The sequence below is a fragment of the Falco naumanni genome, chromosome W (genome assembly GCF_017639655.2).
Source record: "Falco naumanni isolate bFalNau1 chromosome W, bFalNau1.pat, whole genome shotgun sequence".
In the NCBI taxonomy this organism is placed as follows: domain Eukaryota; kingdom Metazoa; phylum Chordata; class Aves; order Falconiformes; family Falconidae; genus Falco; species Falco naumanni.
Window position 1 is genome coordinate 23345534 of NC_054079.1, and position 24374 is coordinate 23369907.

The 24374-nt window shown below is 44.2% G+C and overlaps 1 protein-coding gene and 1 pseudogene across 4 annotated transcripts in view; both read left to right on the forward strand.

Moving 5' to 3' along the window:
- LOC121080445 overlaps positions 1–10384 on the forward strand; it is an 82223-nt pseudogene extending 71839 nt beyond the window's left edge.
- Positions 10385–21326: 10942 nt separating this feature from the next.
- Positions 21327–24374, forward strand: part of LOC121080572 (chromodomain-helicase-DNA-binding protein 1-like) — a 67514-nt gene continuing 64466 nt past the window's right edge. For 3 of the 4 annotated variants that reach the window (XM_040578673.1, XM_040578675.1, XM_040578676.1), the window contains exons 1-2: positions 21327–22057; positions 23604–23799. In XM_040578673.1, coding sequence (XP_040434607.1) covers positions 23747–23799 — 53 coding nt within the window. In that variant the 5' untranslated portion in view covers positions 21327–22057; positions 23604–23746. Of the gene's footprint in view, positions 22058–22652; positions 23092–23603; positions 23800–24374 lie in introns of those variants that run through there. The other variant, XM_040578674.1, reaches the window with a different exon arrangement.

Here is a 24374-nt window from a genome sequence, read left to right on the forward strand (position 1 = left end):
ATGGGAAGTAGTGAATTAATTCCTTGTTTTGATTCGCTTGTGTGTGTGGCTTTTGCTTTGCTTATTAAACTATCTTCATCTCAAAACATGGGTTTTCTTACTTTTACTCTTCTGGTTCTCTCCCCCATCCCACCAGGGGTGAGTGAATGACTAGCTGTGTGGTGCTTAGTTTCTGGCTGGGGTTAAACTACAACATATAGGTAAGGATGGTTCTTGAGCAAGTTAAATCAAGTACACAAAAATTAGAATTATTAATTTGTCCTGCTGCACGTCAGCTCAGACTGTGAGTGTTCTCTGGAGTCTGCAGGACTGTTATGTGCATAACCCTGGCATAGGCAGGAGCCTTGATAGTAGGAAGTGTACTCAGTTGCCCTGTGGAATAGACTGCAAATTCTGATGAGTACTGAGGAATTATATTGGGAATAATGGTCAGTGTCAATAGGAAACTCAGAATCTAAATCTCAAAAGTTTCTTGACAAAGATCACAGAGGCATGTCTTTGCTAAATCATTTGATTACATGCAAATAGAGTTATCTTTTTCTTTCCTTTTTACTGATATATAAGCCAAAGGCAAGGCTTTCTCCCTTGTAGTATGTATATGCATTTCTGCAGAAATACATGTTTAGCACATATATTCATATATGAACACATTTTCTTCTTATCTTCTTTGCAGAGATGATTTATCTCTGCCTGCAGTGTGGCAAAAACATGTGTCACTGTCAGAGTCCAATACTCTCTGACCATATCCTTTTAGATATTCCACCTGTGGAGAGTGCAATGTTTAATATCAAATTTACTTACGTGACAATACTTGATGTTATACAGGATTTCTGATTTAGCAGTCTCATACAAAATATACTGAAAACACAATGCAAATGTAAGTTACACTTAGCAAAATATAGCAATTGCCATACACAGTTCAATCACAATACCAATGTGATTGCCATTGCCGGTCTCTATAATGTGCTCACCTTCACGATGCTGAGCATCCCCAATCACTAGGAAGGAATACATGGGTTGAAGCCAGCTCAAGCCTGTTGTTCTCTTAGAAATTCTTTTGTTAGTTGTTTAGGCTTTATGCTCTATGTTGGGCTGAGTCATGTATACACTCCCCCCATGTTGGTCTGGCTAACTCAGGGTGAAATATTTATGTCACCAGTTGATCCACCCAACTGTGATATAGTCGGTTGATCCACTCAACTGTTGATAGCTCTTTATCTAAAAAAAGTCCCCTTTGTGTTGATATAAAGCCAGCTTTCTTTGCAACAGCTGTGGTCAGTCACACCCTGCATTATTCCCTGAGCTTCATGGGCACATCACCCTTGCCCATCCCCTTTGAGACTTCTTCCATTATAGGGGTTTATTGGTCAGTCACAATTGTGGAGTGGCTGGAAGACAACGGACATATTATGAGCAATCCAGACCAAGTAACTTTGTTGTAGTAGCAGGCCGAGCAGGCCGAAGCTGTAACAAGCTGCCGGTGTTGTGAAGGACATATGCAAGGCCAAGGAAGACAAAGAAACTGTGTATTCACAGAGACATAAGAGAGTTGGACAGAAAGATGCCTGCACAAGGGGGGAGCAACGTGTGGGCACCACACTGGGGACCAATCATAGGGGAGGTGGAAGCGTGTGAACAAGTAGTTTTAACCTATCACCTTTTACATAACAAAGTGTGCGTAGCGTGTGTATTTTTAGCTGGGGGTATAAATTGGCATGGGTCTATTAATAGTACCTGTAGAGTATAAATTGCTGTGAGTCTATTAATAAAGTGGCACTAACTTGATCACATTGGTCGTATAAGTTGTGTCTGAGCCTTCTGCGTCAACAACAATCACCTGCTTTCTTCAGATATTAAAACAAAAGCAGCATTGTCAGCAAATAAAAGTCCTGGTATCCTTACAGCCAAAAGAATTCCAGCTTTTGAATAAAGAAATAAATGTTCTCTCTATTGTTGAAATTTTAATGTGTTAAGTATATATTTTTTCGTGAAAGGAATTTTATCCTATTGCCACAGACATTTTGGTCAGCATATGAATTATTCAATCCCTCAATCCCCAGCTTCTTTAATGGTTTAATTCTATAGGTCTCTGTTGTTTCGCACTGTTCTAGAATATAGGTTAATGAACCGTATGTTCAAAAGCTTTGCTGTACTAAAAATTAACATAATATTTTAAATAAGTTTTTATAATGGTTGGTTTGACTCATTTAAAAACTTGGTTTCAACTGTTGTCATTTCTTTAAGGTGGTTGTAAAGTCTCTGAAATACTTTTATGAAAGTAAGTTTCTTAAGTAATGTAATTTTCCAAAGTGAATGCATGTATCTTCCTCCAAAACAAAGGCAAAAACATTGTCCTGGCTTCAGCTGGGATAGAGTTAATTTTCTTCTTAGTAGCTAGTACAGTGATGTGTTTTCGATATAAGAACAATGTTGATAACCGCGCTGATGGTTTTAGTTGTTGCTGGGTAATGTTTATACTAAGTCAAGGACTTTTTGGTTTCTTGGGCCTTGCCATCCAGAGTGCTGGAGGAGCACAAGAGACTGGGAAGGGACACAGCCAGGTCAGCTGACCTGAACCAGCCAAAGAGGTATTCCATACCATGGGACGTCATGCTTGGTATATAAACTTGGAGGGTTAGCTGGGGGGGGATCATTTCTCGTTTCTTGGGGACTGGCTGGGCATCGGTCAGTGGGTGGTGAGCAGTTGTACTGTACATCACTTGTTTTTTTCCTTTTCCCTTCCTTTGGATTTTACCCTTTTTCCCCACCTTTCCATCCTAATTGTTATTGTTATTACTGTTGGGTTTATATCTTTATTCTGTTTAAATTATTAAATAGTTCTTATCTCAACCCTCGAGTTTTAAATTCCTTTCTGATTCTCCTCCCCACCCCTCCGGGTGGGGGGGAGTGAGCAAGTGGCTGTGTGAGGTTTGGTTGCCGGTAGTGTTTGGTTGCTGGCCGGGGTTAAACCACGACAGTCTATTTTTTGGCGCCCAACTTGGGGCACGAAGGGTTGAGATAACAACATGTCTAATCAGACTGTGTTAGATTAAATTGTTTGCAGTATTCATTGTATTAAATTAATAGTAATTGGCTACGATGGTGGCTTATCTGTTTTTGAATTTGCTGCCCATGATCTCAATGCTGAATTATCTAGTTTATTTACAGTATGTGCTCCCTTTTGCGTTGTTTGTTTATATTGTGACCTGGAGTAAAGTTATTTTAGTGTTGTACTATATAGTATCAATATGATGGGCTCATTGGTTATGAAACTAATCTGGTGTGTACACTCGGTGTTGTTGCCTCTGTCTGTCTGTTGGACCCTGCGGGGGAATGCCAACAACAGCACCTTTGGTTTTGTTTTCCCAGAGAGTCAGCCTGTGGGTGGGGTCTATACCTCCCCCTTCCCCTCAGGGCTAATTAATGAAACATTTAGGATTTTAGGAGGCTCTGAGTATCTTTGGTCCGATGGCAGCTCCATGGTGTCAGTTCTGAGCCTAGTGATAGTAATACTGAATTAGGTCTTCGTGTCCTGGATCTGGTGGAATTTTAAGCAACATACTGCTCCAGCTCCTGCGGCAGCTGCTGCAACCGCTGCGGCCCATGCTCCAGCTCCTACGGCCCCTGCTCCAGCCACTTCAGCAGCCCCTGCTCCAGCCCCCTGCTCCAGCTTCTACGGCCCCTGCTCCAGCTGCTGCTTCAGCCCCCGCAGCCGGTGCTGCAGCTACTCTAACCCCTATGGCAGGCATTCCAGCTACTTTGATTTTTGAAACAAGTGATGCAGAAGACTGACTGGCGTCAGTGTTAGTGGCCCCTGTAGATAAAAGGAAATGGAAACGGAAAGCAACTCGTTTGGTAAAGGAGGATGAAGGAGCAGGAACACAATGAAGAAATTGAACAAGAGGTAATTTCTCGTTCCCTATCTCTGAGTGAACTGCAGGATATGTGGAAAGATTATGCCTGTCAACCAGGTGAACACATTATCACCTGGTTGCTTCGATGCTGGGATAGTGGGGCTAATAGTATAGAGTTGGAGGGTAGGGAAGCCAAGCAGCTGGGATCACTTGCTAGAGAAAGGGGCATTGATATGGCAATTGGAAAAGGAGTGCAACCATCAGCCTCTGGAAGCAATTTCTGTTAAGCGTGAAGGAAAGGTATCCCTACAAGGAGGATATTACATGTCGCCCAACCAAGTGGACTGCAATAGAGAAGGGTATTCAGTACTTGAGAGAATTAGCTGTGAAAGAGATGATCTATTATAACCTGAACAATCCACAGTCACCCATAGATCCTGATCAAGTCCCATACACACGACCGATGTGGCAGAAATTGATACAGAGCGCACCATCAGCATATGCCAACTCATTGGCAGTAATGGGTTCGTCAGAAACTGCACCACCAACAATGGATGAAGCGGTTCATCAGTTCAGAGAATATGAAGATAGTGTCTCTACCTGCATCATCTCAGCTGTAGAGAAACTGGTCCACCAGCTTAACAAGGATAGGTCTGATTCTCCATCAAGACAGATTCGTACCTCAGCTATCAACCGTAGACATCCTTCTGTTTGGAGGAGAGAATATGTCGCGACGGAGGGAAGACACAGTCACTCAATATGAGTGATCAGCAGACTTCGTTTATTGTGCCTTACAGTCACCTTTTATGCCTTGTTATAATTGGCTCATACATATTACAAAAGTTAAGCTCATTGTTGGTTCGTTGCCTAAATACCAAGCCCGCCCCTAGTTTCTCTTCTGTAGTTTTCTGTTCCCACCTGCAACATTCTTTTCCCACCGAAATCTTCCTGTTATTGTGTAACAAAAACAACCAAAGACAGTGTATTTTGCTTTACTTCAGATAAGCTGAGAGCGATGTGCATTTTTGTCCAGCCAGCTGGACTATGTCTATGAGACCTTTTTTCAGCTAGCCAGTTATCCACAATTCCCCCGTTTTTATTTTGGGCGACATAGGCTTGGTTGACCATTTTCAATAACAGCGTTTTAACACAGGAAAATACACAGCCAACTTATAAAATCTCAGTTCAGAAGTATAATTCCTGAAATACCTGAAAAATAAAGTTAGCTTGAAGCTTTAATTTAGATGCTCTTTCTGTTCCAGTGATATAAAAAGTTTAAAAAATTCAAAGGTAATTTTAAAGTTCTGAACATGGACTAATGCAAGCTCAAAACCCAAAAAGAAACCAAACTGATGTTTGACTAGGAATATTTGCAAATATTTTAGTGGAAAATCCCTGACCATTAACAATTTTCTGTCCAAATAACAACTGCCCTTATGCAACCAACCAGTCCATACATTTTCTGAAGAATACCTCATTGATATCAAAGAATTAACAAAGGGAAAAAATTAGTTCTAAACTATATACATTCATAAGGGGATTTTTCAATAGTTACATACAGATTTACACACTAAGCCATAATGGCTTGTAGGTGATACACACAGGAAGAGTACGTTGCTTATCTGTCTGAATGTCTATGCTAAATTTGACAACTATGCCACAAGCCAAGCCTACATGGGTGCTGTATGTTATGCACGTTCCTTAACAAACAGAAGTATAATAGACAAATTCCCAAGATCTAGTCCCCAACCTAATTATATTATTTTGTAGCCAATTAAGGAAAATAACACAAATGTGCATATCTACATGTGCACACACCTTTTAGTTCAGAACCAATCTGTGATAAAAGGCCTTAGCCTTATGGCATCATCGAATCTTAACGAGTACAGTAATTAAAAATGCAGTCTTACTGTAAGTGCGATTTATGCTGACATTCCCTCAAATGCTACACGTGAGTATTTCTCACTTAACTGCCTCAAGTTAAAATAGTAGTATTTGTTAATATGTATTAAAAAATCATTAATTGTCTACAATAGCAGTTGACTTCCATAACATTATGTAAGCAAAAGAGGCTTAAGATGGGTTTCTGAATACTAACAATTTATTTTAGACTGTCTAAACTCAGGTCTTGAAAGATTTCACTCTGCCAGACATAGAAACACTGTTGCACTCCAGTTGTGATGTCCCTTTTCCCAAGTTGTCACATGCACATCTCGCTCAAGCAACATTATTGTTAAAGTTTCTCTCTGCTACATAAAAGCATATTGCACTTGTAGATATAAAAGACAGCACCCTTACTTAGATTATTACCTTATTACCTCATAACTCTTAGTATCTCTGATTTCATCACTTCAAAACTTCACCAGAAGCAGATAAAACCACAGCATCAGACTAAACTACACCTTAACTGCCGATTCAAATAAAGGCATTCTCTTCAGATATGCCTAATGCTTACAAATAATTTTGGATGGTTTTGATCAAAAAACTATTATTACAATAATGATCAAAAATAATAATCCCGTTTGCAAAATGCCTTTAAGCCAGCCTCCTAGTCCCAACCAATTTCCACATTCAGAATACAGCATAAATATAAAATACAGAATAAATTATCTCCATCAAGGCAAAAAGGCTTCTCTTTACGCACAGAGATGTTTGCTAGTTCAAAGCAGAAACCCATTTCTTGTAGGGGACATCTGAAGCACTTTTTTTTTTTTTTTTTTTTTTGTGGGTTTGTAATCAATTCCGTATTTTTCCTTGAGAAGCTTAAGCTGTTCCTCTTGTTTCAGGAGTGTTTCCAACTCTGAGTTGTCGAATAGGTCCGTATTTCCCAAAAATATCATACATTTCCTCCGCTGTGATTTTATACGGCAGGTTCCGAATATAGAAGATCCGATTGACCTCTGGGGGCAGCCAGATGTTAGCTCGCTTGGCCGCTTGCATCGCCATGGCGCCGATCGGAGGGGGGGGGGGGGGGGGGGGCGGTGCCGCCTTGGAGAGAAACCGCGGCCGGGAAGGGCCCTGCCGGGCCGCGCCGCCGCTCGCCGCTGCCGCGGGGGTCCCGGATGCTATCCCATACGCTAATAACCCGGGTAATGCCTTGTTACAATCTATGTCCCGAACGCTCCGCTTTTCTAAAAAGCATATGAGCGACTCGTACGTCGCTTGTCTCTCCATACCTTCGTCAGCGCTGTTGCAGCCTTTGCGAGACTTCGGCGACACGTGGCCGGCGGGACCCTCTGTAGGTGCTCCCGGGCGCGGGGACTGTGCCCTTCCGCCTCCTGCGCTGCTTTCAGGACCGGTACCCGAATCTCCGTCGAACCGTGGCTCGCAGGTTCAGCCCTCTCTAGGGTCCCTGTTCGGGCGCCATTTGTCGCGACGGAGGGAAGACACAGTCGCTCAATAGGAGTGATCAGCAGACTTCGTTTATTGTACCTTACAGTCACCTTTTATGCCTTGTTATAATTAGCTCATACATATTACAAAAGTTAAGCTCATTGTTGGTTCGTTGCCTAAATACCAAGCCCGCCCCTAGTTTCTCTTCTGTAGTTTTCTGTTCCCACCTGCAACATTCTTTTCCCACCGAAATCTTCCTGTTATTGTGTAACAAAAACAGCCAAAGACAGTGTATTTTGCTTTACTTCAGATAAGCTGAGAGCGATGTGCATTTTTGTCCAGCCAGCTGGACTATGTCTATGAGACTTTTTTTCAGCTAGCCAGTTATCCACAAGAATATAGAAAATACACACCACAAGCTACTCTGTGGTTTTATCTGCAGTACCACAGAGAAGACATGAGGAGGAGGGATAGAAAACCTACCTCAGTTCTGGAGGCACGAGTGCATGAACTACAAGGAAAAACAATCACAAATAAAGAGTCTTCCAGGAAAGTTGCTGTTCCGCTCTCCAGAGGACAATTTTCCAGTCAGAATGATAGGGCTGACTTTACTCTTGATCCTGTGAAAAGGAATTGTAACCCATTCTGGCAATACGTGAGTGAAACCACTCCACGCTATATCCGTTTCACGCCGCTAGCTGTCCTAGTGCAGAGTCCCTAGACCAGGATTAGAGGGACCCTGCCTCCAGCCAGGTGGAGGACAGGGATAACCGAGTTTATTGGACTGCGTGGATCCAATGGCTTAGCACATCAGACCCTCAGGAATATAAAGCTTTAGTAGATACAGGTGCACAATGTACTTTAATGCCATCAAGCTATGAAGGGGCAGAGCCAATCAGTATTTCTAGAGTGACAGGGGGGTCTCAGCAGCTAACTGTATTGGAGGCTGAAATAAACTTGACTGGGAATGAGTGGCAAAACCATCCCATTGTGACTGGCCCAGAAGCTCCATGAATCCTTGGCATAGACTATCTTAGGAGAGGGTATTTCAAGGATCTGAAAGGGTACCGGTGGGCTTTTGGTATAGCTGCTCTGGAAACAGAGGAAATTAAGCAGCTGTCTGCCTTGCCTGGTCTTTCAGAAGACCCATTTGTGGTGGGGTTACTGAAAGTTGAGGAACAGCAGGTGCCTATTGCTACTACCACAGTGCACCAGCGGCAATACCACACCAACCAAGACTCCCTGATTCCCATCTAGGAGCTGATTATCCAACTAGAGATCCAAGGATTGATCAGAAAGACCGGCTCACCCTTTAATAGCCCCATATGGTCAGTGTGAAAGTCTAATGGAGAATGGAGACTAACAGTGGACTATCGTGGCCTGAATGAAGTCACGCCGCCATTGAGTGCTGCCGTACCAGACATGCTAGGACTTCAGTATGAACTGGAATCAAAGGCAGCCAAGTGGTATGCCACTATTGATATTGCAAATGCGTTTTTCTCAATCCCTTTGCCTGCAGAGTGCAGGCCACAGTTTGCCTTCACTTGGAAAGGTGTCAAATACACCTGGAATTGACTGCTCCAGGGGTGGAAACACAGCCCTACCATCTGCCATGGACTGATCCAGGCTGCACTAGAACAGGGTGGAGCTACACAACATCTGCAATACATTGATGACATCATTATATGGAGCGATTCAGCATGAAGAAGTTTTTGAGAAAGGGGAGAAAAGTATCCAAACCCTTCGGAAAGCCGGTTTTGCCATAAAACAAAGTAAAGTCAAGGGACCCACAAGGGAGATCCAGTTTTTGGGAATAAAATGGCAAGATGGACGTCCTGAAATCCCAGTGGATGTGATCAACAAAATAACATCTATGTCTCCACCAACTAATAAGAAAGAAACTCAGGCTTTCTTAGGTGCCATCAGTTTTTGGAGAATGCACATTCCAAACTACAGTCTGATTGTAAGCCCTCTTTATCATGTGACCCAAAAGAAGAATGATTTTAAATGGGGTTCTGAGCAACGACAAGCCTTTGAAAAAATTAAACTAGAGATCAAGCAGCAGGTCTTGGGCCAGTTTGGACTGGGCAAGATGTAAAGAATGTGCTCTACACTGCAGCCGGGGAGAATGGCCCTACCTGGAGCCTCTGGCAGAAAGTACTAGGGAAACTCAAGGACGACCTTTGGGTTTTTGGAGTCGGGCATATAAAGGGTCTGAGGCCCACTATACTCCAACTGAAAAAGAGATATTGGCAGCTTATGAAGGAGTTCGAGCTGCTTTGGAAGTGATTGGTACTGAAGCACAGATCCTCTTGGCGCTCCAGTTACCAGTGCTGGGCTGGATGTTTAAAGGGAGGGTTTCTTCTACTTATCATGCAACTGATGCTACATGGAGTAAGTGGATCGCACTGATTACACAAGGAGCTCGGACAAGAAATCCCAATCATCCAGGAATTTTGGAAATTATTATGGATTGGACAGAAGGTGAAGATTTTGGGATGTCATCAGAGGAAGAGGTGACACGTGCTGAAGAAGCCCCTTTGTTTAATGAACTGCCAGAACATGAGAAGCAATATGCCTTGTTTACTGATGGGTCCTGTCGTATTGTAGGAAAGCATCGGAGGTGGAAGGCAGCTATATGGAGTCCCCTACAACAAGTTGCAGAAACTGCTGAAGGAGAATGTGAATCGAGCCAGTTTGCAGAAGTGAAAGCTATCCAGTTGGCTTTAGATATTGCTGAACGAGAAAGATGGCCTATACTTTACTGTGGTGACGCAAGTCGAGGTGGACTTAAAAGAAACACTATGTCTGCGTGGCTGGGTTCGAACAAAATGGCTTTTATTGTTTATACAAACTATTTATATATCTTAGACAGTGCAGGTGTCAGACCCTGATAGGTTTTTGTGTCCTTCTTCTTGCTTGCTATTTGCTGTTGCTGTAGGTGCCCGTATGCTGTGGCTCTAAGTTCCGATTCTTCACATCCTGTTTACAGACCTGACAGTTTGTGGCTGTCTTAAAGGTACACGGCTAAGTCTTTGAAGTCAACTAACTTGTCTGCAGACCCGCTGCAGACCCCAACAATTCCCCCTTTTTGTTTTTTGAACAGCTAGTACCAGGTTTGCCATGTTCTGCAGGGCCCTTGCAAACATGACGGCAACCAAAGTAATAGCAACCAAACAATACTGCCAATTGAGTGAATGGATGCCAAAATGGCTGACATTTTCTCAGATTTTGGTAACATGTTGCTGCAATGGGGCGCCTAAAATCCATGAAGCACATACCATCAAAATCCTCACAGCCATGTTCTTGAGCCAACAACAAAAAGCCAATAGTTGCTCTGTTTTGTATATAATGGTGGCAAATTTGACTCACATTCTTAACTGTCTAATAAACAAGGTATCGACATTCAAAGTGCAAACAATATTGACTTCTTTTGGGTTAACATTATACAGAGGTAATCAATTATCGAAAATATCAAGACTTTCAGTAAGATTCTTCATTTCTGCATACATTCACTTTTTTCCAACAATGTCTGCAAGTCAATTTCAAGGAAGGGCACACCAAACAAGGACTGGTTCAGTAAGGAGGCCACACATTAGTTGCTGGGTTGACTGGCGGCAGCAGCGCTCCCACAATCCGGCACGCTAAGCTCAGGCCGTAGACAGCGAGCAGGTATCCATCGTAGACCTTCATCTGTAGAAACACAAGCATAACCTCTCCCCCATGTTAACAATTCATGCGGTCCCGACCAATGCCCGGTACGAGGGTCTTTCATGCGTACTAAGACACCTTCATGCTTTTGCTGCTTGTCACCAATTGACATAAAATGTCGCACAATGGCAGGCACCACATAGTCGGCAGAGATTTTCAGAAAGTTCAAAACATAACATGCTTTCTCCAATCGTGCTTCTGGAGTCATTCCCTCTTTTTGTTTTTCAAGCTGGCGTTTAAGAGAACCATTCATGCGTTCAACAGTGGCTTGGCCCGTAGGGGAATGGAGAATTCCAAATTTGTGGGAGATACCCCATTGGGAAAGGAACTGACTGACAGGCCTGGAACCATAGGCAGGTCCACGGTCTGTTTTGATTTCAAGAGGGACACCGAGCACAGAAAAAGCGCATTGCCAGTGCCGAATGACGTCACGACTGGTCTCACCTGTGTGGGCAGTAGCAATCATTGCAGTAGAATAGGTATCTATTGTAACATGGACGTATTTTTGTCTGCCAAACTCATTGCAATGAGTTACATCTGTTTGCCAAAGTTGTAAAGCTTGAAGGCCTCTAGGATTAACTCCATAATTTGGCACAGGAGTAACATTTTGACAGTCTGGACAGTCTGCAACAATACTGTGTGCAGCAGCCTGAGAGAGACCCTTCTGGCCAAACTGGTGATACAAGGATCGCCAATTCTGATGATAGAATTGGTGGGCTAACACGGCTTGCTGATGGACATCAGGAACAGGCACTGACAGAGCCACAGAAACTAGAGCATCAACTCTAGCATTGCCTTCAATTATAAAACCAGGTAGGGAAGTATGGCTATTAACATGCATAACATAATGCGGAGAATGGCGTTTCCGAATCTCTTCCCAAACTAGAGTCAAAATTGCAAAAAGCTTGGGGTTGTTGACATGGCCAAAGGCAGCCATATCTAGCTTGGGAAGGAGGGCTGCTACATATGCCGAATCAGTAACAAGATTAAGAGGGCCTGGAAAATACTGAAATGCCAAAGCCGCAGCCCGTAATTCTACAACTTGCAGGGATCCTTCCTGATATACAATTTGGGAATGCCATTGCCCATTTTTTTTCCAAGCAACTGCGGCTTTTCCCGTTTTCCCAGATCCATCTGTAAATACTGTGTCACCTTCAACTGGTTGTCTTTGACTTAGTTGCCGTGGCTGCAAAGTTAGATGTACAGTCATTTTCAGAAGTGGATGAGGTGGGTGATGGTACTGAATTTGCCCTTGAAAATTGGCAAGAGCCACTTGAAGTGCAGCAGAATTTAACAGCGCCTATTCAACATAGTATTGTTGTACAGGGATCAGCTCCAGTCAACTCTAAACATCTTTTTCGGATTTTTATGATCAAATCGGCAACAAGTTCTTACCATTCAACAGCAGTTTTCTTAGACTGCAAAGGCAAAAACAACCATTCAAGTACATGCAGCGGATCTTCCCAAGCCTGGTTCCATTGGGCCAACGTAGCATAAGGGGAAGATTGGTCCACTAAAATAAAACCACTTAAAGGAAGTGTGATATCTACACGCCACACATGTCACGAAGAGATCAATTGTTCAACTTCATTCACAAGTGCTAAGGCTGCAGGCGTTAAATACCTTGGGGCTAAAAGATCTGTGTCTCCTTTTAAAAGTTGCAAAAGATGTTGCATTTGTTCATTAGTAAGGCCTAAATAAGGCCGTAACCAATTTAGCATTCCTGCAAGTTTTTGGGCATCATTCAAAGTCTTTATGTCCAATTTTAATTTGATAGGTTGTGGAGACACAGTTCTTTTCATCACATCCATGCCCAGATATTTCCAAGGCTCTTGTCTCTGAACTTTTTCAGGAGCTACAACCAATCCAAACTCTGCTAAGCTATGTCTGGCAGCTTTTCCAACTACGTCCAGCAGTTCTGTTGACAGTGCTGCCAGCAGAATGTCATCCATGTAATGATAACAGTAAACATCCTTGTATTTGTCTCTCACAGAGCTCAGGGCTTGGGCCACAAACCATTGACAAATGGTTGGCGAGTTTCTCATGCCCTGAGGCAGCACGGTCCAGTGGTACCGTTTTGTGGGCTCAGAATTATTTCTAGATGGTACTGTAAAAGCAAACTTTTCTTTGTCTTTTGGATCTAAAGGAATGGTAAAAAAACAATCTTTCAGATCAATAACTAAAATGTCCCAGTCCATTGGTATCATGGTGGCAGATGGCAATCCTGGCTGTAAGGCCCCCATAGGGGCCATCACTGCGTTGACTTTACGCAGGTCATGCAATAATCGCCATTTACCAGACTTCTTTTTTATCACAACTACAGGAGTGTTCCATGGGCTATGTGATTCTTCAATGTGGCCTGCGTGTAACTGTTCTGTAACTAATTCATGCAGGGCATACAGCTTTTCTTGGGGCAGGGGCCACTGATCTACCCATACTGGCATGTCAGTTAACCAAGTGAGACCAAGGGTAGGCTGTTTCACTCCCTGCAGTACAGTGGCCCCAGTTAAAAATCCGTGGTGATACGAACTCCCCATTGTCCTAAACAATCTTGACCCCACAAAGTAAACGGTGCGGTGGCAACGTATGGGCAGATGGTGGCAGTCTGTCTGTCCTTCTTGCGTTTTGATCTGTATAGGTTTTACAGACAAGTAGCTATTAGTCACGCCCCCCAGACCTACAACTCCTGCTGCATTATTTACCAGAGGCCATTGAGGTGGCCAGTCTTTGGTGGCAGTTACGTCTGCTCCGGTATCCAGAAGACCGCTCAGTCTCACTTCTGCAGGAGTGCCTCCCGATAACGCCAAGGTGCAGGTCAGGTTGGGTCGTTGTGAAGATAGCTCTTGTGTCCAACATACGTGAGGTTTTCCTGTGGAGCCGAATCCTTCATCACCCCACCACCTAGGCTCTGTTCTGGGAACACAACTCACAAAAGGCACAAGTTGAGCAAGGCGTGTATTTTTTGGAATTGTAACAGGAGGCACAGGTGTAGAAACTAAGGCACATATTTGACCTGTAAAGTCTGCATCAATAACACCGACATGTACTTGGATATTTTTGTAAAGTAGTACTAGATCGACCTATTAGTAAGGCACTAAGGCCTTTCCCTATTGGCCCCTGAGCATTCAAAGGGACCTTAAACACTCCATGGTTGGTTAGGGTTACTGATTCACTGGTGTATACATCCATCCCTGCTGATCCCTGGGTCCTCCCTGATAATTGGTCACATAAGGCTGGCCGGTTGGTATAACAACCTGAGGTACTTGTGTCATTGCGCACCTCCTCGCGCTCTTGTGAGCGTTTCCCTGGCGTGGTAGGAGAAAACCTTCTTTATTGTAACGAGAATTACATTGTATTGCAAAATGCCCTTTCTTTCCACAGCGAAGACAAGGAATCATCGCTGAGGACAGTTTAGGTCGTGGCGCTTGTTGTTTTTTGGAGGGGCAGTCCTGTTTACGATGTCCTAATTTACCACAAGAATAACATTTCATTTGCATAGCAGCTAGTACTGTTAGTTTGTGTTCCACGGTGCCCACCTTGTCACAGGCTGATATCATTGCTTCTAAACTGGGTTCACCTGGTAATCCTTCTATTACTTTTTGACAATCAATATTAACATTATCTTTGGCTAGTTGCCTTACTAGCATGTCACGCAGGTGAGGGTCAAACACTTGAGAAGCAACAGCATGTTGCAAGTTTTCTACAAATGGCAAAAATGGTTCTTTTGGACCTTGCTTAATTGCCGTATAACGCTGTTTTGGCTCTGCTAATTGTGCAGTTTTCAATATGGCTTGCATGCCTACATTTTTTACCTGATCTAATACTATGGTGGGCCACTGAGCTTGAACTTGAGGATTGGCATACTGCCCAAGACCCATCAACAGATCAGGCCCATGAGCAAACCGGGGATCATCTCGTGGAAGATTCAAATTATGCAGTCCCTGCTGTTCTGCAGTTGTTCGCAATGGGTGGTAGAACTTTCAAACATTGGGATAAACATCTAGCAAAGGCTACCTGGTTGGTTAATACCAGAGGATCTGCTACTCGAGCTGGTCCTGCTCAGTCAAATCTTTTGCGTACTGTAGAGGGGGATAAAGTTCCTGTAGTGCACCTGAAAAATATGCTTGGGAAGACAGTTTGGGTCATTCCTGCCTCAGGCAAAGGCAAACCCATTCGTGGGATTGTTTTTGCTCAAGGGCCTGGGAGCACTTGGTGGGTAATGCGGGAAGATGGGGAAGTTCATGTGTGCCTCAAGGGGATTTGATTTTGGGTGAAAACAGTCAATAAATTAAGTGATGTTTATTGTTACATAATGCTGTATATTGTCTTTGGTGATAATGGTAGAATTTGAACCCACGCCCTGGAGACACTGGATAATCTTGTGGCATCCATTTCTACCATCTCTAGATTGGAAGATTTGAACCTTATTTTTTTCTTCAACTGCCACACCAACAAAGATTGACTGGTGAAACCAGATCAGTGCAGCTGTAATAGGACTTGAACTGGCTTCAACATGGAACAGTCCAACACCTCGTACCATCCTCCTTGCCCAGAGAGACAGTTATAACAGATGGAGCCCAACATCATGGACTAAATTAACTTAATGGATTTTAGAGGGATGGTCCATAGACTAAGGGAATGATATCTGTGTATTTATATTTTATATATAGGACAGGAGAAGTGAGGATGATGTATTGGAGAACATAGCATGACGTAAATGGTATGGAATAAGGGATGGATACTGTCCTGGTTTTGGTTGGGATGGAGTTAATTTTCTTCTTAGTAGTTAGTACAGTGATGTGTTTTCGATATGATATAAGAACAATGTTGATAACCGCGCTGATGGTTTTAGTTGTTGCTGGGTAATGTTTATACTAAGTCAAGGACTTTTTGGTTTCTTGGGCCTTGCCATCCAGAGTGCTGGAGGGGCACAAGAGACTGGGAAGGGACACAGCCAGGTCAGCTGACCTGAACCAGCCAAAGAGGTATTCCATACCATGGGACGTCATGCTTGGTATATAAACTTGGAGGGTTAGCTGGGGGGGGATCATTTCTCGTTTCTTGGGGACTGGCTGGGCATCGGTCAGTGGGTGGTGAGCAGTTGTACTGTACATCACTTGTTTTTTTCCTTTTCCCTTCCTTTGGATTTTACCTTTTTTCCCCACCTTTCCATCCTAATTGTTATTGTTATTGTTATTGTTATTACTGTTGGGTTTATATCTTTATTCTGTTTAAATTATTAAATAGTTCTTATCTCAACCCTCGAGTTTTAAATTCCTTTCTGATTCTCCTCCCCACCCCTCCGGGTGGGGGGGAGTGAGCAAGTGGCTGTGCGAGGTTTGGTTGCCGGTAGTGTTTGGTTGCTGGCCGGGGTTAAATCACAACAACCATCCATATTGGAATTTGAAACAACAAATTAAGAGACATTACTGATATTGTTTTGAACAATATATTGGTGATATGAGAAAGAAACAATGTAAAAAACAGACAAGATGCTGAAGTCTGATACATTCATGATAAGTACCTAACGAAAACCAAAAACATTATTTGTTTGAGAGGAAATGGCCTCAAGTTACACCAGGGGAGGGTTAGACTGGATATTAGGAAAAATTTCTTTACCGAAAGGGTTGTCAAACATTGGAACAGGCTGCCCAGGGAAGTGGTTGAGTCACCACCCCTGGAGGTGTTTAAAAGACTGTAGACATGGCACTTAGGGACATGGTTTAGAGGTGGACTTGGCAGTGTTAGGTTAACAGTTGGACTCAGTCATCTTAAAGGTCTTTTCCAACCTAAATGATTCTATGATTCTATGATTATCACCTTATGGGCACTCAGCTTTCAGGCAGAAAGAAGAAAAAAACAATCAAACCTTTTCATTCACATTTTGGCTGAGAATTAATTTGATTTTCAGTTGTGAAAGGAGTGGTTTAGGTCAGATCGCTTAAAGAATTACCACCAAAGAGTTTGAGTGAAAGAGATTTAATATGAATTTGTGGAAATGTGACTGCACAAGATTCAATGGCAAGGTTCACTCTATTACGTATTACATGGAGTAAATGAAGAGAGATAAATCAAGTTGGAATCAAATCAGAATAGAGTTGGAAATAGTTTATAAAGATCAAAGGCATAAGAGGGTAAAGGAGATCCTCCCATTGAGTCACAAGGTTTAGAGCGGACCCCCTTGCTTTCTAAACTCTCACAGATTTTAGGTGTGGCTAGATCCAATCTTAGTCTCAGACTTGGTCACTGGTTTGTATCTAAACGGGGGAGAGAGAGAGAAAAAAATTGTTCACAATTCAAGATATTATATAGGATTTTAGCAGCAAAGAAAATCAATAAAATTTGTTTTAAATCACAAAAATTACCTAACTACTTCAAGCGTGCAATATATATTATAACAAAGGTATACTGCTAAAAGTTTGCCTCGAGTTCAGTGAAATACTCACATCTAATGCCTTTGCATTCCTCAGTGGATGAAGTGTTGAGCCTCAAGGAGCAAGGGTATCAGCCCAGGCCCCATTGTTGGCTTTCTGCAACGGTCCCCCTAGTATCGCAAACTTGGAGGTTTTCAAACTCTGAGCAGCATCCTGCTCAGAGGGAGATGCTGGTCACAGCCTGCTGTGGTCCAGGAGAGTTCAAAAGGGTCTCGCTTTAGGACTGCTGTTTATAAGGCTGTGAGATGATTGGCTTTAGTCATCAGTAAATTTCCATCCTGGCTGCAACCTGAGTTGGTAATTTTTCAAAATTCCAAGAACAATGGTATAATTCCACTCAGGTTACCACTCAGGCTATGTTCCGGCAGGAGAATTCCGGGATTGTCAGGGTGTCATGTGAGGGGGGGGGGGGGGGTGTTTTTCTCAACCCCTAGTATTTGATCTGTCTATCAGCGCCCCAGGAAAGCCAAGACCCTTGTGCTCAACCAGTCTGTCAGCGTCCCGTTCCAGGGACCCTTCACTGAACAGTCCTGCTGGATTGGAGGGTGATTTGACTGACTTGTTCAGGGAAACGTGCCAACAGCATCAGGGGGACCCCTAAGCGGGTCTTCCCACTTTATTTGAATATGTTACCTGCAGACAGTGACTACTAGCGCCCCCTAAGGACTAACACTAACAGTTTATGGAATAACACCCATATATAAAATATATAAAATCGTATATAAAACCATATAAAATCGTGACAAATTAAGGTTCGTGATTGCTGGTGATAGGGACTGTCTGAAAAAACAAGCTTGAAGTGATATACAACCAAACTATATACAGCCAAAACTATAATCACTAATAACAGCTAGTGTGAGTTAGTTATTAGCGCGCATAAGATAAAGTTCTTACCCAATAGGTGTCCCTATGGGGGAGAAGACAGGTTCAGCCTGTCGACTGATCCCAGAAGTTACGATGGAGTCTTCCTTAACTCCTCTCCTCATCCATTCACTTTTTATACTTTTCTTTACTCTCAGGTGGAGCTTGAGTGACTCTAGTCATACACACTTTCATTATTGATTGGTGTAAAATTCTCTCGCTTCTTGTTTAAAACATAGCCAATAAGAAATATAACGCACATGCTTGGTGAGGGGTGGTTGTGCCTTGGAGGTGGGTAACTTTGGGATGGAGGTGTGGATTAGTATTACAATGAGATTATAATGACCAAGGTTCATCTAAGGAAAATGATTTTGCCACAGTTGTTGGCTCAGCAACAGTCATCTTCTCTTATATCTCCCATTTGACAGCTGCTATGCGGTTTGTCAGCTGTATGGTACCATCAAGTTCCCAGTCCTGCAAGAAGTACAGCAGAGCCTTGTCGTGGTGTCTCCACTCTGCTCCACCCTCCACTGCTCCTCTAGAATAGCAGGTTGTGTTGCCTAGGGAACCATGATGGAGTAGATTCTGTGCATGCCAACCATCTTGAAAGTGGCAACTGTATTTCACCCTGAAAAGGTTTATATAATACTACAACTTCTGTTAGGTCCCAGCTTTCTCTAATTCCCCCCTCCAAGCAATTTTTCCACACAGGGAATAACTGATTGTCTCCATTCTCATTCCCTGCTTTGACCAGTCAACTGGAGTTCCAGTATGGACAGTGCTGTTCTCTGCCTTAGCTGAGCAAGACTTACTGGTATGGTCAAGGGGTGCTTAACCGCCCAACTCATTACTCAAGGTTCCAAGGCCTACTCAGCAGCTCCTGGGGTCATAGAACAGCCCAGAAAAAGGGGAAAAAGTTTGCCACCACATTTTCTCTATATTTTTGGGTAGGAAAATGCAGATTCTCCTTGGCCTTCCTTTTGTTGCTAATGTATTTTGTATTGTCTTTTACGGCAGTCACCAGATTAAGTTCTAGTTGGGCTTTAGCTCTTCTAATTTTCTCCTTGCATAACCTCACGACATCCTTGTAGTCCTGAGTTGCCTGCCCCTTCTTCCAAAGGTGGTAAACTCTCCTTTTTTTCCTGAGTTCCAGCCAAATCTCTGTTCAGCCAGGCCAGTCTTTTTCCCCACTGGCTCGTCTTTCAGCACATGGGGACGGCTTGATACTGCTCCTTTAAGATTTCCTTCTAGAAGAACGTCCAGCCTTCCTGGACTCCTTTGCCCTAAGTACTCACCAGAGGAATGCCAGGAAACTGAAAATATTGAAAAAGTTTGCAGAATTGGGGCCTTATCCAACATCTAAGGAACACACGTCCACTCACTCAACCCATCCCTGACCCAAGGAGGACAGGTAAGGGAATAGGAAGAGCAAAAGCAAGAAAACTCTGGGTCCAGATAAAGACAGTTTAATAAGTAAAGGAAAGAAGAAAATGAAAGAAAAAAACAAGTGATGCAAAGACAATCACTTCACAACTTACCACAAATAGATTGATGCCTAGCCAGTTTCTGAGCAATGGCTACCTCACCCAAAACCTTCTCTTATTTTTTATTGCCGAGCATGACATCATATGGAATATTCCATTCCTTTTGCCAATTCAGGTTAGCTGTCCAGGTTGTGTCCCCTCCCAGCCTTCATGCTCACCCCCAGCCTACTTACTGTGGGGGCAAAGTGGGAAAAAGAGGAAGTCTTGATGCTGTGCAAGCATTGTTCAGCAATAGCCAAAATGCTGGTGTGTTATCAACACTGGTTTAGCCACAGATCCAAAACACAGTGACATGTGGGCTGCTACAATGAAAATTAACTCCATCCCAGCCACACCCAGTACACCTTGGTAAAGTGTTTCAGTGTTAATTACCTTAACTTAAATTAAAAATTTCGATTTAAATTTAATTTAAAGCAGTTATTTTCATTCTGACATTCTTGAGTTTAAAGTCCATTGATCTTGTGGTATCTTTATTTATCACAATGAAGTATTCTCCATTAAGCTGACTTAGGCAAACTTAAGTACTTCAGGAAGGAACATAGTCTAATACAGCTTTTTTGTAAGCTTTGAAGCTGTTTTCTTGTCTGAACACCTTCTTATGCATTTTTTTTTTTTTAATTCTAAGGGGGAAAAAAACATTTATTCTGTCTTTAACTCCTGAGAATTTGAGGTATTTTCCTATGGTGCCTGAGAAATGGACTAGTGGAAGTGCCTCACCTAACCTCTGCTGCTTCAGTCTCGTTCCAAAATGGAGATGGATTTTTTGTGTGTAACAGCTGATCTCAATACTTGGTGGGCTGAAGTAGCAGCCACAGGAAACCCCTGCAGTCCTGCTGAGGGGGTGGCAGATGCCTTGGCTGCTCAGCCTTGCTCACCCTGAGGGGGGCAGCCATGACATAAACCCTAGGCCAACATCTCTAGCTGATTGACTGTGGCTCAGATGTTGGCTCCTGGCTAACACAACTCTTCAAGTATGAGGTGATTTGACAGCTACTGTAGCCACCTTGCTCTGTTATACCCACATGATAACTCTCTTCTTTCAAGCCTTTACTTCCTTCATGAGCAAACCACATTTTCATGTTAATCTCAATCTCTTGTTCTTGCAGGGTGCTGAAGAAAATTCCAAGTCTGGTACCACATCCTGGTCAGTAATGACCCCATAATCCTCCCTAGCATGATGGAGTGTAATTGCATATGTGGGAATCCAAAAAGGAGAAAGCAGGTAAATCACTTCCTCTTTCCAACACATTTGGCTGTGTAATTGTGTTGCTCAGAGCAGTCTTTCGCTCAGCAGCCACTACTTGCTTTTGCCACTCTGGGAACATGTAGACTCCAGCAGTAGGAAAAGTTACATGATTATTTTTTTTTCTGAGCATGACCTACCTTAAACAAACAGCTTTCTCGTTAATCACTTCGAAACAACTTGAGTTAGATATCAAGAGGAAGAAAAGAGGAGTGTTCTGCCTCCAGCTAGGGAATGCCTTCCTCATGGAGGCAAGTGTCCTCTGTGCAGCTGCATGCCAAGCCTTCCTAAATATGCCCTAATGCCACTCGTAACCGCATAGGAAGACCAAGAAATGCATACGTGTTTATTAGGGGGCTCTGATTTTAGACAGAAACAAAAAAAACCCCACACCACACTAAACAGTAACATGTGGCCAAGGCCAGGTTCTCCGCCACACTGCGCCGGTCATAGGCGCCCCTCAGGCTGGGCCGCGCCCCACCCCTGCCCCCTCACGCAGGAGCTGCAGCGGGCACCAGGAGCGACACCGGCCCCAGCGCCCGTTCGCTGCTGCGACGGGTGGACGGGCCAGCGAGCGCCTGCTGCTCCCAGCCCCAGCAGTATCCGGTGCGGCAAGGAAGCTGCTTTGGTTCCGCCACCCCCTCCAAGCGGCCCTTCCAGCCGCCATGGCCCGGCGGCGCTGTCCCCTCCCGGCTGTTGCTCCTCCTCCTCCCCGCTCTGTCCCAGGGCGCAGGAGTGACATCACGCCCAGGGTTTCCATCCGACTAAGGGAGGAGGAGGTTGAGCGGAGTAGCAGCGTGATGGCGGTGATCGGGAGGACTTAAGAAACAGCGGCGGAGCAACACGGCACCTACTTCTTAGGCATTTCCCTTCCCGGTTTGGGGTTCTATTGTTCAAGCCGGTAGGGGCTGCAGGCGAGCCTGCCGCGTGGGGCTGTAAGGAACCGGCGGCCCAGGCCCTGTGGGGGCTGCAGGAGAGCCTCCGATCCTAGGTTGCAGCACAGACCTCTTCGTGGGGTGAGGCGCCGTCTCGGACCAGGGCAGCTCTAGGGAGGCCGGGCCGGGCGCACACACGCAGGTAGGCAGAGGCCCGCCATGGCTCCTTTCCTTTTCCCTGGTCTGGAGTTGTGTGGTGGCTGTCGCTTTTGAAGATGGATGGGGAGGCGACTGGCGTTGAGAAGAAGAGGTTGGATGCCCGGTGCGAGGCTGGGGCTCCTGGGCCTGCTCGCTGTTTTCCAAAGAGGGAGGCAAGGAGGGAGCTGTGAGAGCTGAGGCGGGCAGCCGGGGTTGAGCCTCTTTAGCTCTCTTCTGCGGGGGGAGCTTGTGACGAACGGGCTGGGAGGCAGGAGTGCGGCCTTCGCTCTTCTCTGGCCATGGCGGGGCGCTGGGAGAAGCGAGCACGGAGGACAGCGGCTGCATTAGCAATACTGCCAGGGGAGCCTTGACCAGGAGCGGCGCCTGTGCGGGTTGCGCCACCAGCAGAGGGCCATCTCCGTGGGCGGGAGGTGAACCCGTGGGAGGTAAGGAGGCAGCCCTCGCGTGGGCTCTCCCCAGGAGCACCTTAGGAGCGGTCGATCACGGGAGGCCGCGAGAGCGCGGTGCGGGTGGTCGGGGAGGATCGTCGCCGGAGCAGGGAGTGGACGACAAGGAGATAGTTTCGTGGCCGCTAAAGATGTTTCCTGGGGCCCGGGGAGTGCCGGTCCTAGAGGTGGCAGGGTGTTCGCACCCTGGACGCGGGAGGGCAGACTGCGCGGAGCTTGGCCTCGTTGGGCAACAGAGGCCGATCCGCGAGGAACCACCAAGCTGCCTAGCTCGCCGCCGCGGGGGCCCCAGCCTCGCTTTGCGGCCTCTCTGGGGTTACAGGGTTCTTTCCTATCACTTTTCTTCCGTCATCGCCTTTGTTTGCTGGCTGGAGTGGCCCTGGTGTCTGAGATAGTGCCTGAGGGCAGGGCTTTTTCCATTCCGGAACGAGGCGACCTCTGCCTCCATCATGAGCTGTAGGTCGGGCTGTATTAGAGGAGAGCACCTTGAGGCAGGCAACCTGCAGGCGAGCCCCTAATCTCTTTTACACCACTGAATCTGTGAGAGGCGCTGCTCTTTAGCTGATTATCAGTGAGTTCATACTTGCACTCCATTTAAAGTGAGCCTAAACTTCCTAGGTGCATCTCACACGGTAGAGATCTGATTGAAAATGTTGATGTATAGGAAATAATGATTACTCCGATCTTACTAGCCTGATGTAGTTGAGTCATTTTTTTAAAATGGGGCAGTCTTTATTTTCCTGCTTCTACCCCCAACTGGATGTAAGCATTATGTCTGTGTCTGGAAATGCTTCTGATATGTTTTTGTGCATGAAATAATTTTGCTAATTAGATCTTAGGGCTTTAATATCCGTAGTTTATATTTATGTGTTTGGGGAGGCTGTTTTCCTTTAAAATAAAGTTAGATCTGGTTGTTCTTAAGTACTATGGCATACCAAAAGCTATTTTTCAGTTAAAAAGAAGATGTCAAATGTGGTAGATACTCCCTTTCAGTGTTGTAACAGGACAAGTTATTTTCAGTATCTTTCAGTTGCAACCATCAAATATTTCAAGTTATATCACCATTTTCCTTTACTACTTTAGATAATTTGGGAAAAATCTTCAATACCTGCAGAGAACAGTTGAGTAAACAAGTCACCTGGAAAAGAGTACCAAGAAGTAGATTCTTGACATCTGCCTTCTAACCTGAGTGGACTTCTATTTATCTTTTAAACTTAATATTTACAATGAATGGGCACAGTGATGAAGACATTGTAAGAAACAGTAGTGGAGAGTCAAGGTAAGCACTTTCAGTCCTTGGCTATGTATTTTGTTTATTAGAACTGGTTTACATTTTAACTTTGTGCCAAACCTTCCTGGTGAGCAAGTAGACCATTATTTAGGAGGACCGGTCATGCTTTTTTAAAGATGCTTAATCTGCTTGTTAGAATCAGTTAGCTTCATTTAATAACTGTAACAATCATGTGTATACACCTTACGTAATACAGTTTTAATGCTATTTAAGCTCTATTGGCATCCATTACTCTTTTTTTCCTCAAAAGTTGTCTGAAGTATCAATCTGAAACAGATTAGATTGAAATGTTAAACTCATGTCTATGAAGTGTAGGGCATGCATGCATACATAATATGTGCTATATAAACCCCGAATTAGGCTATCTCTAAAGTTGGAACAGTGGACTACTAATTCTAGTGAGGCTTCCATATTTGTTGAGTTTTCAAAGCAGTATAATGGAAAGCATTAACTTCATGTTTGTTTTCCAAAGTGAAAGTACAGTTTTCCCAGCTGTTTTCTTAATATAATCATCATCATCATCATCATCCACTCCTCTAACGTCACTTGCTGGTGTTCTAGGA